The sequence below is a fragment of the Physeter macrocephalus genome, chromosome 7, assembly GCF_002837175.3.
Source record: "Physeter macrocephalus isolate SW-GA chromosome 7, ASM283717v5, whole genome shotgun sequence".
Lineage (NCBI taxonomy): Eukaryota > Metazoa > Chordata > Mammalia > Artiodactyla > Physeteridae > Physeter > Physeter macrocephalus.
Genome location: NC_041220.1, coordinates 27,896,857 through 27,915,518, shown reverse-complemented (window position 1 = coordinate 27,915,518; position 18,662 = coordinate 27,896,857). Strand labels below are relative to the sequence as shown.

General features: G+C 42.8%; 1 protein-coding gene across 1 annotated transcript in view; it reads left to right on the top strand.

Moving 5' to 3' along the window:
* ZNF827 (zinc finger protein 827) overlaps positions 1-18,662 on the top strand; it is a 146,358-nt gene that overhangs the window by 57,047 nt on the left and 70,649 nt on the right. Inside the window, 2 exon segments of the mRNA XM_007127411.4 lie at positions 3,241-3,480; positions 5,926-5,983. Coding sequence (XP_007127473.3) covers positions 3,241-3,480; positions 5,926-5,983 — 298 coding nt within the window.

Genomic DNA, 18,662 nt, shown 5'->3' with positions numbered 1-18,662 from the left:
TTTTTTAAGATTCCATATATATGTGTTAGCATGCGGTATTTGTTTTTCTCTTTCTGACTTACTTCACTCAGTGATCAGTGTTTTGTGCATTGTTGAAAAGTCAAGAGTTGTCATAAGGAAGAGCAGAAAGCACTTCATGGAAAATCATACTTGAAATTATCCCAAGTAGCTTTTCAAAACTGATTTCATTAAATCCAGTGGCACAAATAGCCAGGTGGCTTTTTGTCTTTTTTAAAAATTTATTTTGTTTATTAATTAATTTATTTATTTATTTTTGGCTGTGTTGGGTCTTCGTTGCTGCACGCGGCCTTTCTCTAGTTGTGGCGAGCGGGGGCTACTCTTCCCTGCGGTGCGCGGGCTTCTCACTGCAGTGGCTTGTCTCGTTGCGGAGCACGGGCTCTAGGCGTGCAGGCTTCAGTAGTAGTGGCACGTGGGCTCAGTAGCTGTGGCACGTGGGCTCAGTAGTTGTGGCTCGCGGGCTCTAGAGCGCAGGCTCAGTCAGGCTCAGTAGTTGTGGCTCAGGGCCCCAGCTGCCCCGTGGCACGTGGGATCTTCCCGGACCAGGGCTCGAACCCGTGTTCCCTGCGTTGGTAGGCAGATTCTTAACCACTGCGCCACCAGGGAGCCAGGTGGTTTTTGATCCAGGGGCAAAGCTGGGGGAAAGGGGGCTTGGGGGATATAAATAATGGAGCTTCTTTCTAGCTTTGCTCTTTTTATGTTGGTGAGATTTTTATTTTTTTAACAAAATGAATCTCTTTCTAGTATCCCTTTGTGTTTGTCTTCAGGCCTTGGAATGACTTACAAGGTTCAGAGACATCATTATGTACCTGTGACACTGACCCCACTGTTTATTTTCCAAATCCTAAGTAGTTTGAGGGGACACAAAGAGGGCACTGTGTGTGGTGACTGCACCTATGGGTGATCTAAGGGAAGGTCAGGATGGCTGTCAGGTCCCCAAATCCCTAAGTGGACAGGGGGTGTCGTCAGTACTCAAAAAAGAATCAGGGACTAGAAATAAAGGCAGAGAAGCCAGGCATGTAACTTGGAAAGCTTTATATTCTTCTTTTTTCTTTTTTTTTTAGCATGATTGAATCAATGGACTTGGTTTTTATGAGCGTTACAGACATGCAGAGAAAAAAGAAAAAAACAGCTTGGCAGGAATACAGGGAGGGGGAAAGGATCTAAATTAAATATAACAGTTGCCTGCAGTTTAGTTGCTGACAAAAAACAAGTCGTTTTCTCTGAGAAGCATGTGTAATATGTCAGGAAGAAAAAAAGCACAATTAGCACACTTCTTACATGAGATCTTAGGGACAGCACCATTTTAATTTTAATCATTTAATTAAAAGTACTCCACGGTCTTCTTTATTGCAAATCAATAAAGTATGCATGTACTTGACTTTCACCTGTCTCATACCTGGCAAGGAGAGCGTGGCTTTCTCTGACTACTCAGCTTATAGCAATGAGATTTCCCCTGTCATATCTCCTAACTGTCCAGAGATCAGCACCTGCTTTATGTTGCCTCGTATACTTATATCTGTCTATCTATCCATCCATCCCTCACAAAGTACCACAAACTTTGTAGCTTAAAACAAGAGAAATGGGGACCAGAAGTCTGGAATCTGAAGGTTCTAGGGGAGGATCCTTCCTTACTCCTTCCAGTTTGTGATGACACCAGGCAGTCCTTAGCTTGTGGCAGCAAAACTCCAGTCTGTCTTAGTCCGTTCCGGCTGCTGTAACAGAACATCGTAGACTGGGTAGCTTGTAAACGACAGGGAGGTACTTCTTACAGCTCTGGCATCTGGAAGTCGAGGGTCAGGGTGCCAGCACGGTCAGGTGAGAGCCCTCTTCCTGGTTCATTGTCAGGCATCTCTGCACTGTGTCCTCACATGCAGGAAGGGGGCTAGGGAGCTGTCTGGGGTCTTCTTTATAAGGGCACTAACCCCCATTCTTGAGGGCTCCTCCCTCATGACTTAATCACCTCCCAAAGGCCCCACTTCCAAATATCGTCACATTGGTGATTAGGTTTCAGCATATTAATTTAGAGGGGAGACACAGTCAGTCAGTCTTACAGCACTGTCTCTGTCCTCACATGGCCTTTTCCACTGTGTCTGTGTCTTGTCCTCTTCTGTCTATTATATGGACACTTGTCGTTGGATTTAGGGCCTACCTGGATAATCCAGGATCATTTTTATCTTGAGATCCTTAACTTAATCACATCTACAAGTACCTTTTTTCCATATAAGGTCACATGCACAAGTTCCTGGGGTTATGACATAGTCATATCTTTTTGGGGGGGCCACAATTCAACCCACTACCCTATGTATCTATCTGTCTGTCTATCTATCAAATCCGTTTTGGTTTTTGTGTTTTCCAGAATGCTGAGGACACAGTAATAACTAATAAATGCTTACCAATTTGAAAGTGTGGCCTTATTTTAAAGTGACCCAAATTAACGGCTGGGCTAATTGTCCCACCTTGTTTCCAAGATGTTCTCTCATTAGCTCTGAGGAACATATGAACATAAAGACACTCCAGCCTTGCAAAGTAAATGTATGTTTCAAACTAAAGACCAAACGTTCAGTAGCCACACCTAAAGCCAGAGCAGTCAGTAAGTTGAACTGTTACGATAACTTGTAAGATTGCTGTTTTCCTAAGTGTTAATCCTTGGGCTGCAATTAACATCCTAGGTGGTCTTGAGGATTACTAGCTCCCAGCAAGGTGTAAATGTCTCAGTTGAATGAACCGTATTTATCCTTTATTAATTTAGGTGCCCTAGAAGAGAAAGAAAAAACATTGATCAGAGCTTTCAAAATAGAGGGAGAAAATCATAGTATGAGTATGCTGGCTCTTAATTGATTCACTGAAATTGAGTACATTATAAAACAAGGACAGATATTCGCTGTGTTCTCCGTAGGTCCTGGAAGAGAGGAAGGAGTGTGTGGGAGTGATTGGGAGACTTTGGTCAAGAAACCTGGTTCTAGATCTGTAGCAGTAGGCCTGGTTCTGCTGCCACTTGTGTGGCCTTGGGCAAGTCCCCTGATTTCTCTGAGCTTCAGGTTCCTTCCTTTTCTGGAAACCAGATGGATTAAAGTGGAAGTTTTTCAAACTGTGTTCCAGTGTGCCACGGCGCTGTCTTCTAAACTGCTCCCTGACGCGAGTCTCTGTGTGATTAGAAACTGGGTTTGGTTCAGAATTAAGAAACTCTGGCGTTTTTGTTCTTCATTCACCTGTTTGCAGCGGAAAGCTACAAGGACACTCAGACGGTGAAGATTAAAGAGGAACCCATGGAGGTGGACATCCAGGACTCGCAGGCCTCAATATCACCCAGCCGCAGTGTTGGCTATAGCACTTTAATTGGGCGAGAGAAAACTGAACCCTTACAGAAGATGCAAGAAGGCAGAGTGCCCCCAGAGAGAAACCTCTTCAGTCAGGACATCTCTGTGAAGATGGCTTCTGAGCTTCTTTTTCAACTGTCAGGTACGTTTCCTCGAGGAAAAAAAAAAAATGTCAATAATAGGGACTAATTGGAAGGAAAGCCACTCTGACGAAGTAAAGACACCTGCATTATAGGATTTTTTAGACAGAAATCCATTTTGTTACTTTAACGTGTATACCACCTCTCAAACGAAGAGTTCATCAAATGCTGCCAGGTAGAGCTCCTGCCAAACTTTCTTTAGTAAATAGTTAGGAATTATTTGAAATTAGAACTCTATTCAACTCCGTGCAAATGATCCCTGTTGCCTGGACTAAACGTCTCACCTCTAATTTTGTTTAGGCAGTTGATCTGATTAACAGCCTTTTTTTTTTTTTTTCCTAATGTGCAAAAGATAAACTTCAATTTACTCCAACAGTGACTGAGTTACTGTGAATTCCAAATTAGTGTGGTCGGAATTAATGAGATCTTACGGTATCTTGCCAAAATAAAAAAATCAAGGAAGGGGGAAGGCAAAAGATGAAACTGTGAGGACTCTTTTCCAGCTATCACATAGTAGAACATTTCCTGTAAACCAACTTTTTCTACTTCAAATACTCAGAAGTCAAAGTTTAGGAATCAGCTAAGTGATCACCTATTAAAAAGCTAAGGAATCACCTATTCTAGCTCAGCTAAGTGTCTTGATAGAATAGGTGAAGGTCCTAGAACCTAAGTTGTTCTCTTTATCACCTCATTCAAGCTGCATGGTCTTTGTCCTTATCAAATTTAATGTGCTTTTATTGCTTGAATGTGATTGAGATGGATGAAAGAGACTCATATAAGATTCAGACTTATATAGAAATACAGATACTTTGTCCTTGGTTAAGCATTGGCCTACATACTGAAATTCAGGCATCAGTAGAGTTTGTTACTAATATTTGATAAACTCTGTTTTGTTATGGCTAACAGATTTAAAACACCTATTAAATGCCTCATTATTTAAGTATTGACTTTTCTCCCCTAAGAAAAATACCAGAAAAGAGGAAAGAAGCTGGAATCTGCAAGGCATCGTGATAGCGCACCTTCTCCTTGGCCTTATGACACGCCCCCATAGCTGTGAAGTTATCAGTCGGTGCCGAAAATGGCAGCCTTGGAGTTCTCAAACAAGGACTGTGTTTGTGCAGGGCTCAGAGAGGTGGACACAGTTAAGTCAGTAAACTGAATAGGCCACATAGATCTTTGCAAGTTCCAAAAAAACTCCAAACATGCAAGATGCTTTTCTTTAAAAAAAAAAAAAAAAAAAAAAAAAAACAGGCTGAAAGCATCTCTAAAAACACTATAACTTTGAAAATGATTTAGCAGTTCAAATTTGGAAAAGTGAGGCCAGTGTGATTCTTTTCAAAAAGTCTCTGTCTCTAGCAGTACATTATCATGGTCTACTATCAGCTAAAAACTTTGTGTCTGAGAGTTCTCACCCTGGCGCTGTCACTGACTGCCTGGGTGACCTCACACAAGTCATTTAGCCCCGATTTCCTGCTCTCTGAAAGAACACTGCCTGTGAATCCAAATTCAACCTCATTGTCGCTGTTGAACGGACAGAAAGGAATTGTCCACGCAAATATGCACACAACAGCTTCAGACCCGTGTTAAAAAGCACGGGACAGCGTAAATCTTTGTTTAAAATGTTCCCCCAAATCCGTAAGATTAGGAGTTTTTCACTTGCCCTGCTGTTGAAATCTGAAACCCTTGTAGAGGTGGCCAGGTTTCCTCTGGAGACTTAAAAGAAGCCACCGAGAGCTGTGACAGTCAGGGCAGAATCCTCACATTTGAACTGGATGGGGAAGACCAGAGGTCAACTTCTGTCTTCCTGAAAGCTAATTAAATAATTTCTGACAGCTGGTAGATTCAGACCTCAAGACAAGAGTAAGGGAGAGTTTACCTCCTCTTGTCTAATCATATTTTTTGTCCCCTGTGACATTTATCAGAATGTGCACTCGATGACTCTCGCACACAGAGGTCCTGCGTTTGTTTTTTATATCCCGTCTCACAAAGGGGCCTGACAATACAGAATGCTTAAAGGTTGTCATCCAAGTCAGAAGCGGAACAGTTGCAACAACTGCAGTTTTCATGCTGAATCAGAGAAAAGCAGACATTTTCAGCTGGGGAAAAATATAAGAGAAATAACTATCTTTATGCACATCTGTGTGTGTGTGTGTGTGTACGTGTACTTACTGAGGCCTGATGAAAATCAGACAACACAGTTGTACTTTGTTGGTAACTCTTTCCCTCTGATTGGTTTTTAATAAACTAGTTTGGTGGATGCTATCGACATGCTTGTGTTGCCTGTCTTTACCAATAAGACAGGAAGGGTTTGAATGTTTAAAAAAGAAACCAAAAGAAAACCACAACAGAGAAAGAGGAACGTGGAGGATGTTTCTGCTTCAGCCTTAAACACACAAATCGAGTCAGAACAACCTAAGAGGTGTCTGTTTCATCCTTTCTCTTTACAGAGAAGGTGAGCAAAGAGCACACTCACACGAAAGAAAACACCATCCGGACGACCACCAGGTAGGCCACTGTGGAGTCGCGTCCGAACACCCCCTCTGGGGGCCATCAGGCCCACGTCACAGTTTGAGCAACATTCCTCAAACCGTTCTCTCCCACCGGGTTCAAAAGTCACCCCTTTATCATCATTTGGTGTTTGAACTTTGGTTGGTGGAAACAACACAAAACGCAAAGGACACCAAGGGGGAAGGCCATTCATAGTTATGAAACATCTCAATGTGTCACTTTGCTGGAGAGTTTTCCTTATGCTATTATTTTTTATTCCTTACAATGATTGTGTGAAGTAGATAATATTATCCTCTTGGCAGAAGTTTCCTGACTGGAGAGTTGAAGCGGGTGGCAGGGCTGTATTTGGGAGCTGGGTCTGTATCTCAGGAAAGCCTCAGTCGGTGGTGGGTAGACCGAGGTTGAACTGTCTTCCTAAGTAGCTTTGCAGCTGTGGACTGATAACTTGTCACCAGGGACACCCCAGCTTTTTAACTCATTGCATTGTTAGGAGGGCAAAAATGTAAAAAGCAGAAGAAAGACAATGCTTTCAGAAATTGCAGGAAAACTGACATCACTAACAACTGTAGGTTAAGGAAGCCTTTCCATTTGCCAAAGGCAGTTTAAGAGAAGGTCAGCCAGGGTGGGCTGCCTATCAAGTCTGCCGTCTGAAAGGAAAAGGACCGGCCAGTGCAGCCACCCTTTCTGAGGCTCGTAACCACCCAGACCTGAACTGTTGCAGGCAGGTGCCAACAAGTGCAGACCCACCTCTGTGGAAAGGGAGCTCAGGGGAGAGGCAGTCTCCCCCTTGGCAGGCTTTAAGTCAAGGAACTTTACTTTCCTGAGCAAACTTAGATTCTTCCTCCTGGGAGCCGTTGATTGGTTTTGTGATTTAATTCTTGAGGCAGAAGATCAACAGTGTTTTTCCTTTGGATGTGATACGAGTCGACCTCGGACCATCTCCGGGCACATGAACGGTGTTCATTTGAAGCTTAACGCGAGTTTTCTCTTCTTTTTAACTCTGTGAATCGGAATTTGGGACTATCAAATATTAAACAGTAATTAAAAGAGTCAGCTTGCTTCGCACAGGGTTTATATAGTGTTAGGGACAGAACCTGCCTCTAACCCAAGCATGGTGTTAGGCTTGCCTCCATGTGTAAGTACGCAGATGGGAAATGAGTCTTTCCATCTGGTCTGTGCGTTGTGCTGGGAAATGGGTCTGGGGGATGGAGAGGGGACTTTGTTCAGCTGGATGCCCAAATAGGAGATGTGAGCTACTATACGTTCCAGCCTGCCTTCTCCATGTAATCCTAAGGCTATTTTTTTTTTTTTTTTTTTTTTGGTATCTGTGCTTACGTTCGTGAGTCTAAACACATGAAATGGGCCAGATTGGTAGACATCGAAAGACGGCAGATTAAAAATAAGAGGTGTCAACTTTAAGTTGCTTCCCTAGGCTTCCTGAAGTGTCACAGGTCAGGTCCCCTAGAAGCAGAGCCCGAGACAGGGACCCTGTGCGGGTGTGTTGTTGAGGGTAAGGCTATTTTTTTTTTTTTTTTTTTTTTTTTGGTATCTGTGCTTACGTTCGTGAGTCTAAACACATGAAATGGGCCAGATTGGTAGACATCGAAAGACGGCAGATTAAAAATAAGAGGTGTCAACTTTAAGTTGCTTCCCTAGGCTTCCTGAAGTGTCACAGGTCAGGTCCCCTAGAAGCAGAGCCCGAGACAGGGACCCTGTGCGGGTGTGTTGTTGAGGGCGTGCTTTTCAGAGGGACCTGCAGGGATGCGATGGGGCGGGAGAGGGGAGGGGGGCTGAGCAAGGATTCTAGGGCCGGTTGTCTCCCGCAGAGAATTCTGGAGCATGAATTGCACCACAGAGTAAATCCTGCCTTGAGGTAAGGGGGCCAGCTCTTGGTCCCCCCTCATTATCCACTAACTTCATCAGGGGATGTGTAGCCCGCCAGGTGAGGGGGGCTCTAACGGTGAGGGCAGTTCTCCCTGCGAGCAGCTGACACCCCTAGCGATGGGGGCTGAGGGCACCAGTGAAGTAAAGGGGATCTGGGCAGGACCCCAGCCCCATCTCCTATGGAGATTTTCTGCCGGCTCTTTAAGATTACATGATAATATTTACCTAGCAGAAAGGTATGCTGCGAGACCCTGTTATTATGCTTTTCAGGTGTTCTCTGGGAAGAGGGAAGAGGAGCTTTGAACTAGCCCCAAACAAGTGAAATGTACAGTACCTCCTGGCCTCGGTTGCCTTGGCTGGAGCTGAAGCATAATTACAGGATAGAAGAGAGGGGTTTTTTTTTAGCCATTTGGCAAAAAACGAAGCAATCCTTAAATTCTCCTGTTGCTGGGAGATTATGCGTAAGAAGAGATCCAAATCAGATCTTCTGCCCAAAGCAAAACAAGAGGTGCTTCCTAAGAGCTTCCCCGCCCCTTCAATGTGGTGCTCAGAAATCAGTATTATAGGTTTCTTGGTTTATTGTTCTTCTACAAAATCCTTGGTGTGTTTTTATTTTTCCTTTGAGTAGGCAACTTGCCCAATTAGCCTCTCCTCAAAGAGATCTCTTTTTACCTTCTCACCTCATTACTTCAGGTGGAATAGAATCAAGTGGCCTTGTGCCAAGAAATCCTCTTTAACCTGAGTTAACCGATAGCAGAAATAAGGGGAAAAAAACGCCAACTCTCTTCTTTTTTGACTCCCATTTTGGAAGAAACTCTTATTTGGGGAAGAGGTCTGCACAAGGTCAGCTAATGGGGTTATGTTTTAAGGTATGATCTGTGATACTTTCCAGAAAATTTACATCGAGCCTCCAACTTCCCGTACCTCCAGATTTTTTTAAGTACTTAGTGGGATGTTTGGTTAGTTATCAGATTTTCCACGTTTGATTTCCTGGAAGAAGCTGACCGTCCAGAGCGATGGCTCATCATGGGAATCAAAGTTCGGAATTGTCCATGTTTCAGAGTTGCTGGGCACATTTAAGAGAGTTGACTTGTGAAGGGCAGGCAGCCTTGGACGCCGGCCTCAGCGCAGTATTGAGATCAAGCACTTCCAAATGCTGCTGGGTGCCTGAGCCCTTCCACTCAGTGAGATCTGCCTCTGGAGTCTGGAGATCCAGGGGAACCAGAGGAGAAAAGAGACTGTGCAATGCTGAAAAAAGAAACTGATTCTCTCCGATTCTCTCTGTCCTTTCTCAACCCACAACTTTCCCCACTGTTGTTAATCATTATTCATCTTGACTCTCATGCCAAACACAAGAATGAAGAAAAAGTGTAGCAACCCAAGTGTGAAATACTCTGTCTCTGGCAGTTCCGATGTGTGCTTACCAATGAGATATGGGGGTGCCGGTTTCCACGCCCGGGCACCAAGGCAACAGGAAGCCCATGGATGTGCATACAGGTAACCCCCCATCCCACAGGGCTGATGACTGCACCTCTCTCCTCATCGAGTCCTCCCTCGTCACAGCTGTCCATTGGCCATTCTGCTGTTTGTTAGTTCCTCGATTATAAGATGGGGAGACATGGAAAGAGAACATGATGTTGGACAGCATTCCTTGTTAGCCATTTTTTAAAAGAAGTTCTAGGTAAGGCGAAGGGTTGAAACTAATAACTAGCAAGTTTCTGGATCATTGGCTCTTGACCTCATTTTTCAAAAACTCTTACAATGGAAAATTTCAAATGGATACAAGAACAGAGGATGTACCCATGATCGAGTTTAAGCAATTATCAATTCATGACCAATTCATGTTTCATCCATCCCTTCCTTTTGTTCTTCTTCCCCGTAGATTATTTTGAAGCAAATCCTAGACATCATTGGAAGAACTGGTTTGAGAACGCCTTTTTAAAAAGTTAGCCTAAGAACTTAGACTCAGCTGCTTCAATTAGGATCATCTTCCCAAAAGGAAAGGAGAAAACCATCCACCAGGGTGTCCCATGTGGCCAGGCAGAGAAATCAATCTACTTAGCAGCTGGGATGATTGGATCATCCGGTCCTGCTCAGCAATGCCTTGACCTTACCCTTCCTTCCACCCTTGTCTGTGCCCTCCTAGGAGCACGTCCATTGAATCAGTCCTTCAGTTGGAGCTTCACTGTAAATGCTAAACAGCAGTTCTTCTGCCTGTTTCACCTTAGAGTCTAGAAAATTCAACCTAAGTGTAAAGAAGTCTGTGCGTCCCCTTTGAGATAGCCTGTGGCATTCTTAATGCCATTCTACCTGACAAATGAGATGGGGAGAAGGTCCGCCCAGACCCATGAGAACAGAAGGACTGAATGCTTAAGAGACTAATGCAATCTTGAGTTTTCGATTTCCTTTCCCAGCACAACCCTAGGTTCTGCTGGGAGCAGATAACCAGCTAATATGATCATTTGTAGATGAAAATATATGAGGCATGATATCATAACCAGATCCCAAAGTTTAATGGAATAAAAAGAAGATCTACATCTTCTGACATGGACCATCACCCAGCCAGATGCTGGATAAGATCGAAATAGGAAAATGGAACCCTAGAGTAAGAATCAGATAGCTCCTGGCAGGTGAATTGGACATGCTCGATGTTGTGTAACACCATGAACTTCAAACAATGGCTGCCAAGAGCCCTCTCTTAGTTATTTGTTCTCTCTCTTCCCCATTAATAATTCAGCATCCATGGGGCTATAAGATTGCAGGCCTATAAGAAAAACTTCTCACACCTGGCTTGCTCTATTCCAAAAGCAAGGAAGTATTTACCTGAATTGTTTTTTTCTCCATTACTAGACAAAAAGCAGAAGTGGGAAAATCAGAAAGGTAGACTCATATCATGCTGTGCCAACCAACATTTAATTTGCCCAATTTTCAGAATTTGAAATGCGGGCTATTTTTCTCTGATTTAGATAATGGCACTTACAGTGTTTACTAAAAGACATACATACTTGGAAGTGTCCAATATAGAATTTTCCTGTGTGATTGTTTGGATGCCTGTCCTTAAATATTTATGAGCCAGTAATAGAAATTGCACAAATTTGTACTAGCGTGATGTGCTGCTTCAATTTGTGCAATTCCCCCTTTTCATTTTTTAGAAGGCATAAGAGAACAATGCTCCATTACCCTAAGAAGTAAAAGATTACGCATAAAGAACACTGGATTAGATGGAAGCAACTAAGAAAATAAACAGGAAACGGAGCAAATGAAATTGGTGATTTTTGAGTAGCTCTCCCTCTAGTCTCTTTACCCTTTATATTTTCTAACGTTAAAATTAAAGGCACAGAATTTTGTTTCTAAAAAATGGAAATTGCTACTAATTTCATGGAATCCCTCCAGTTAGGACATTCAGTGCTTTTTTGGTGAAGTCAAAGCTGGTTGGTGGGCCATTGAAGTTTTAAAAGCGCCTTTGCTCAAGACACCGCCATCTACTGTCATAATAAATATGTAAATCTTTGTTGTCTGTGATGTTAAGTACCCACCCCCCCACCCACCCAGTAAGGTACCTTTTTGCAGTGCACAGCCTGCACCACTGTATGCAGCTGCCCTGACACAAGTGTTGACTGGAAAGTTTGTCACTGGCAGTCCATCCTTCTCAACTTATCTTTGAGTTTTCATTTTTCAAAGAAGTTAAAACTCATCCTTTAAACAGTGGATCTTTTTTTTTTTTAAAATACATATAGCCTCAAACTACTTTGTGCATTGCTGCCATTTGAGGTTTCTTCCTTCTTATCACACCAAACCTTCCTCAGTGCTTTTCTCTATTTCTATACGCCATTGTCCTGTAGGTATCACGCTCTGCCGTTTTTCCTCCCACCCATGACCTCTACATTGAACGGTTCTAGTTGAGACACTGTGCTTCCGGAACTCTTTAATACGGTGTCACTGTGAAGAGTTTAAATCTTCTTTTCAAGGATCTGAGGAGGGCTGTGCCTTTCTTTTCTTCATTTCCTCGGGTTCTCCCACCTTTATTTCTGCTGGCTTACAACTGTGTTCCATCTGTTTGTGCAGCTCAGAACAGTCAGGAACGAGGTAGAAATGTGTAAGCCTCTGTAAGTAGACATCCTCCTTTGACAGATCATGCACAGGTGACATGTGACATGTGGCTCAGATGCCAGCTTCTTCTAATCTGGGATTTTCTCTCGAGGGTGTTTCCATGGTTGTTACTAGAAATATCACCACTATTCCAAGGTTGACCTCTGTTTAGGGGGGAAAGCCCTGGTGGATGACGCAGCAGGCCAGGGCCCAGCCACATTTCACTGGGGTTACCTTCAACTTCCACGGGACAAAGGGTCTCGCATGGCTGCAGAGAAGAATGAGTTCATCTGTGCTCTGCTCGCCTCGGCAGAAGCCCATTGTCCTTGTTTATGTATAAAGTCAGATTCCTGCGGGAGATCCAGGTCCCTCCACGAGCTGACATTTCACGGATCCTGATGTGCAGGTTCACTTCCGCGGCTGCGCCTGGCTCCGGCTCCCCGAGGTCTGGCCTCCCGGCCGCAGCCGCCCTCGACAAGGCCTGGCATTGTGCTCCTTGTCCTGAGAAGTTTCCTGGCTCCGCGGTGGATGAATGCTCGAGCCGCAGCAACAAGAATTGTTCCTTGAAAACGTGGTGTTAGGTTGTACGGATTGGCCCGCCTCTAGGACAGCCCTAAATAGAAGGCATCTGTACTTTTCAGAGAAGAAAATTTAAAAACATTACCAAAATGAATTCTCCTTAAAATGTTCTACTTTTCTTCTACAGTATTTTAAACAGCCTTTTTCTTCCGTGGCTCTCAGCCTTCTGCAACTGAAGTTGACTGATATGAATGGGCTCAGAATTTAGATACAGTTGCCCCCCCACCGCCTGTGTCTTTTACAACTGCCTTCAATTATATCATCCTTCAGATTACTCTTTAAAAGACTAAGAGTCTCTTTAAAAATAAAGGATCCTGAACTGTAAATCTTAATCATTTGTTTTAAGTGTAAAAACTAACTTTTATTTTCAGAGAATATAGGAGAACATAAAGAAGAAAAAATACCCCTACCTAGAAGCAGCCACTGCTAAGTTGGTGGTGTGTATCCTGGCTGAATTTTTATCTATTTATAGATGTATACTTTCCTATCAAAACTGGATCCTACTGTATATACAGTTTTATAATCTTCTCTTTTACCTAGTAATATATTAAGAATTTCTTTCCATGTCAGTAAACATACCCCAATATTATTCTTTTAATATTTGCATGTCATAATTTATTTAATACGTCTCCTATTATTGGATATCAAGGGTTTGGTTTGGTTTTGTTTTCCCAAGTTGTTGCTAATTCTGGGATAAATTGACTTGAGAAAGCATTCACAGGTTTCAGGCTTTTGCTATGAATTGTCTAATTGACTTTCAAAAAGGTTGAATCTACAATGCTACCAGAAGCTAATGAGAGAATATTTTAAAGGTCTCTGTGCTTTATCATTAAAAAAAATTTTTTTTAACCGATTGGGAGGTTAAAAAGTATATCTTCTAGTTAAAACCTTTTCATTTATTGATTCCTGGTGATATCAAGCATTTTGTTCATGAAGAGACATTTTTATTTGTTCTTTTGTATTTTTTTAATTGTCACTTATTATTCTGTCTGGTGGTTTGTCTGGGTTGAACTTTTTGTTTGATTGTTGATATTGATTTTTTTATTACGAAAAATTTTAAAACAAAGTGAAAGGAATAATGCGATAAACCACCATATCCCCACCACCCAGATTGAACAAATGTTTGCTACACTTATTTCACCAATCTTTTTTTCCTTATATTTTAGATCACATCCCTGACATGACATTCACTCCCACATTCTTTGGTATATATATCTCTAAAACATAAGGACATTTTCTGCAATACCATTGTACACCTTACAAATTGACAACACATTCGATTGGTTTTTAATTGCTAAGAAGGTTTTGTTTGATCAGCACCAACCAAGTGTACAGCCGTGTCAATGAGGAGGAGAAGAAAGCACATCTTGGCTTTCTTACGACCTCCAAAAAAATTAAAGAAAATCCGGTACCTCTATGCGTAGCCGAATGATGGAGTGACCTTGGTTCTCCATCTGCCCACAAGCCCCGTTTAGAAACCCACTGAATCTGCAATGCCAAGTCTCAATTTGTAGATAAATGCCCCGGCTGAAGCTTGCCAGTGTATAACGATTCATTCAAGCTTTACTCAGTACAGTCCTTCTTTCTTTGAAAATGTGTGTGCCCAACATGATGGATGACTGGGCTTCCAGGCCTAGCCCCCCGGGGTCATAAGAGGGCTTCTCTGTTGTGTCCCTTTTAAGCTTGAATAGGGAACTTGCTGTTTCAGATGCTTAGGGTTGCCCTCAGGTCAGGGACTCGCAGTTGTTTTTAATCTCAAGCACTCTACTCCACCACCACATCCCCTGAGCTGCCACCCAGGGTTCTTTTATTAAGATAAGTAAATAAATAAAATCATTCAAGAGTAGTGGTCCTCGGGAGGGACAGTATACATGGGCGCCATTAAAGCTGTGTTTTCTTTCATTATAGATTACCTTTTTAACTGACTGCAAGAAAGTTAACAGGGAAACTGGCACCGACTTTTATATCTAAAATGTTGATATCTGGGCCCATTTCAGAAGAAGCAGCTACCCAGTCTCATCCAAAATGAAATGAGGGCCCAAGCGGGCAGGTAGGATGACCACCTGCTGTCTGCAGTGACATATAGAGATCGCTGTACTGGAGCAAAAGGACCTTACCCGGGTTGCAAAGAGAGCTCAAAATCCTCTTACAAAAATCGGTAGAACTAAGCAGTTAATATATTTCAAATACAATGATTTATAAATATGTTTCAAAACATACTGATATGTAAATATACACAAAAGAAATATTGAGCATCCATTATTCTATTATAAATTATTAGCAAATACCCAAGGACAGTAACATTTGAGAAAAAAATAATCGCTACCTAAAGAAAATTGCATTAATCATGAAAATTAACTTGAAATAATGTTATCTGATCTTTTTTAAAAATGGAATATCTAAAAATAAAGTGTGGCAATGCGCGTGTTGCTCAGTTGTGAGCATATTTTCATGCAAGCTAGTACAGCTTCTCAGAAAGTTTCTTCTGACCTTAAAGTACTTGAAGAAATTTTGAGAAGATAGTTGTAACTAATCCAAAGATTTCCCCTGTTCCTTATTTTCGAATAATCCTATCTGGATATGTTTGAAAAGCTTTAAAAAAAAGGAAACCGCAACCCTTTGTGTTCTGTGTCAAGGACTATAACCTGTTATTGTTAGCAAGGTGTAGTTTTGTTCAAAGACAATGATTCTGGTTTGTTCTCATTTCCTTTGGTTGCAAGATGTATACCTGTAGATCCCATGTGGAAGTTACCCGTCTCCATTTCAATCTGCGACATTCGTATTCCGTGTAGTCAGAAAGTCTTGGGACTAAAGTGAGATTTATTCTTGGAAGAATTTAGTCCGTCGCCTGTCTCTGCTTGAGGCTTTTGGAGGCATAGAGGATTGTTTTCTTGACTAGCGCCTCCTGCTTATTTCAAAATGTTAACGCAGTGTGTCACTCCTGGGTCTAAGTGATTCAGAGGTCAGAGTTTTAAAAATATCAGTACAATGGTTGTTGATAAATGTATGGAATTTCAGTTCTTAAAAAAATTAACCTGATACATCCATACAGAAAACAAGTATTTCAGTGTCCTGACTTGAGAGCTGGGGCTAAGTAGAGATTGAGGCAGCCCTGTTACCAGGACGGACAGATGGCCATCTGGTGCGGTGGCCCAGGGGCTGGGGTCTGCTGGGAGGCAGGGAGCGGCTGCAGAGGGAAAACATTGGCTTCCACAGAACTTTCCCACCCCAGAAGGGGGCTCTGGCTCTCCTTCCGCAATATATAGCTTCTTGGAAATAGCTAAGTCAGATAATTTGGTCTTAAAATTTCCTTAAAATAAAACAAAATGAAATAAAAATTAACCAACATTCTTTTGGACACATTTAACCAGCTCTTAGAAAAAGATCCAGAAGCCTGTTATATGATACATAGCTGAATAAATAATTAAGTACTTTTACTTGAAAAAACACCATCTTTTTTACTGATTAAAGAAAATTTTGTCTATGTGCGGATTGAAGTCAGAATATCACTTCAGGATGATTTGCCCGAAACGCTTACATTTAATAGAATTTCATTCTACCCTGAAATATGTAGATCTTTCTAGAGTCTGAGGACAAATTCATTGCAGAGCAAAGTCTTTTTTTCCTATTTAATCTTTCTTTTCTATTTGCCATCCCCAAGTTCAGTCCTAAAAGTTATTGTCTTTTAGAAGGAAAAGAAAATGATTTCTTCTTTGGTGTTCTCTTTAAATTATAGTGCCACTACTAAGCATAAAGTTTTTTTTCTTAACTTTCTCTTTCATACTCTATCCACCTTATTCTTTTCCTTTTTTGTCTTGTTCTGCTTTGCTATTGCCATCAAAACAAAAATTCCCGTAACGTGTTGGTTTCAGTGGTGGCACGCCGGGGGGGATGGTTTGTAAGTAGATGGACCTTCTGTTTTGCACGAAGCCGAACTCCCTGTCGGCACGCGGATGTTAAAGGTGGAAATATTTGTGCCACAGTCAGCAGTTAGCAAAATGTATCCCTATTTATAGCCATAATCTTTTATGGACTCTTATTATTTATTGTAAATCTTTTCTTTCTGCAGCCCCGAGCTGTTGACCTCACAGCCCATGCCATCTAATGCCTGGAACTGTCCAGTCACCGTGACACCAGTGCCCCTTCATATTTTAACCCGTAGACTTTCTGCAGGAGAAAAATCAAAATACACATTCATTGTCCGTTTCATTTTTATTCAGAAAAGAAACTCGAATAAATAAACGTTTTGTCTTTTCCGAGTAACAAAAGGCAGGAAAAGTAATGGGGGTGTTTGGCAGTTCTAAGTCTACACCAACATCTTCCAGATGCTGTGTCTGAGTATTTATCGAGTATTTATACGAGTTAGCTAGCCTTCAGGTGGCCTGTCATTGTGCAGGACCAAAGGGGAGCCACTGTGGTAGGTGGTGATTTTGTTAAATGAGAATAAGTGACAGTCCCTGCCGCCATTAGCTATTAGTCAACCTGCTTCTCTACCAACTTTTTACCAAAAAGTGTGAACTAGAAAGAAATCATTTTCTGGACGGATTTTTGCCTTTTCCACTTCCTAAGCTCTCTTGCTGGTGGAGGGGCTTTTTCACACTAAAATGACTAAATTGAGTCAGGGAGCACGAACCATGTGGCATTTGCAAGCTTGCTCCTTTTTTCCTGGAAGAATTGGTAGCTATCTAAGCAGTTGAAGAACGGTACACACATGCTTCAGAGTCTAGTACGTCGTAAAATCTGCAGTTCATTGACTCTTTTCCTCCCTGAAAAGTGCAGACCCGCTTCATCCTGTATCGGGTACCTCCGGGGCCTCCCCTCACTGCCAGGCACCCTCTCCCGTCACCCACAGTCCCTGTGGCCTGAACGAGAGGCCGGTTTGTTCACCACAGAGCTGGACGTCCTCCGAGAGCAGATGGGCTTCTGCACTTTACAGACCCTGTGAGGCACAGGAAAAGAAAAGGGGCCTAAGGATGACTATCTCCACATTCTTATTTTTTTTGTTGTTGTTGTTTGTTTGTTTTTTTCGGTACGCGGGCCTCCCTCTGCTGCGGCCTCTCCCGTTGCGGAGCACAGGCTCCGGACGCGCAGGCTCAGCGGCCGTGGCTAGAAAAGGGGCCTAAGGATGACCATCTCCACATTCTTATTTTTTTTGTTGTTGTTGTTTGTTTGTTTGTTTTTTTCGGTACGCGGGCCTCCCTCTGCTGCGGCCTCTCCCGTTGCGGAGCACAGGCTCCGGACGCGCAGGCTCAGCGGCCGTGGCTCACGGGCCCAGCCGCTCCGCGGCACGTGGGATCTTCCCGGACCGGGGCACGAACCCGTGTCCCCTGCATCGGCAGGCGGACTCTCAACCACTGCGCCACCAGGGAAGCCCTCCATCTCCACATTCTGAGAATGACATTGCTTGGTGCTCAGTTATAAGTACAGTGTCTTCTGTTCTCAGAACACAGGCAGAAACTTAAAGATAACCAAATCATTTTTCACATGTTCTATTTCTCAATTGAAAAAGCCTTTCTTTGGTGACCTAGGATCCTGTGTACTGAAACAGTACTCTCACCCTCCTTCCCTCCCTTCTTCCACTGTCTCTTCCTTTTGTTCTGTCAGTTCCAAGAAGGATCCATGACTCTGTACTGTCCATGCGTTCCCTAGATGTTAAGAGACCAAGCAAAAGGCAGTGTAGCTTAGCTTAACGGGCAAGGGTGCAAAATGCTATGCCAACATGCCTGGGTTCAAATCCTGTCTCAGCCCACGGGCATGGACAACTACTTAACTTCTCTGTACCTGAGTCTCTTCATCTGTAACATATGGATGATAATAGTAATCATCGACACCCTGTAGAGGGTCCTTGTGAGGATTCAATGAAGTTAATATACACAAAGCCCTTTAGAGCGGTGCCGGATACTTAGTAAGCAATACACGTGTTAGTTGCCGTTTTTATTGAGCATGTACGATGTACTAAGAACTTTCTTTAACGTGAGATATCTTATTTAACCCTTTACAGCTCCCCTATAAAGATGGTATTTTAGTTTTTGGGGTTTTTTTGCGGTACGCGGGCCTCCCTCTGCTGCGGCCTCTCCCGTTGCGGAGCACAGGCTCCGGACGCGCAGGCTCAGCGGCCATGGCT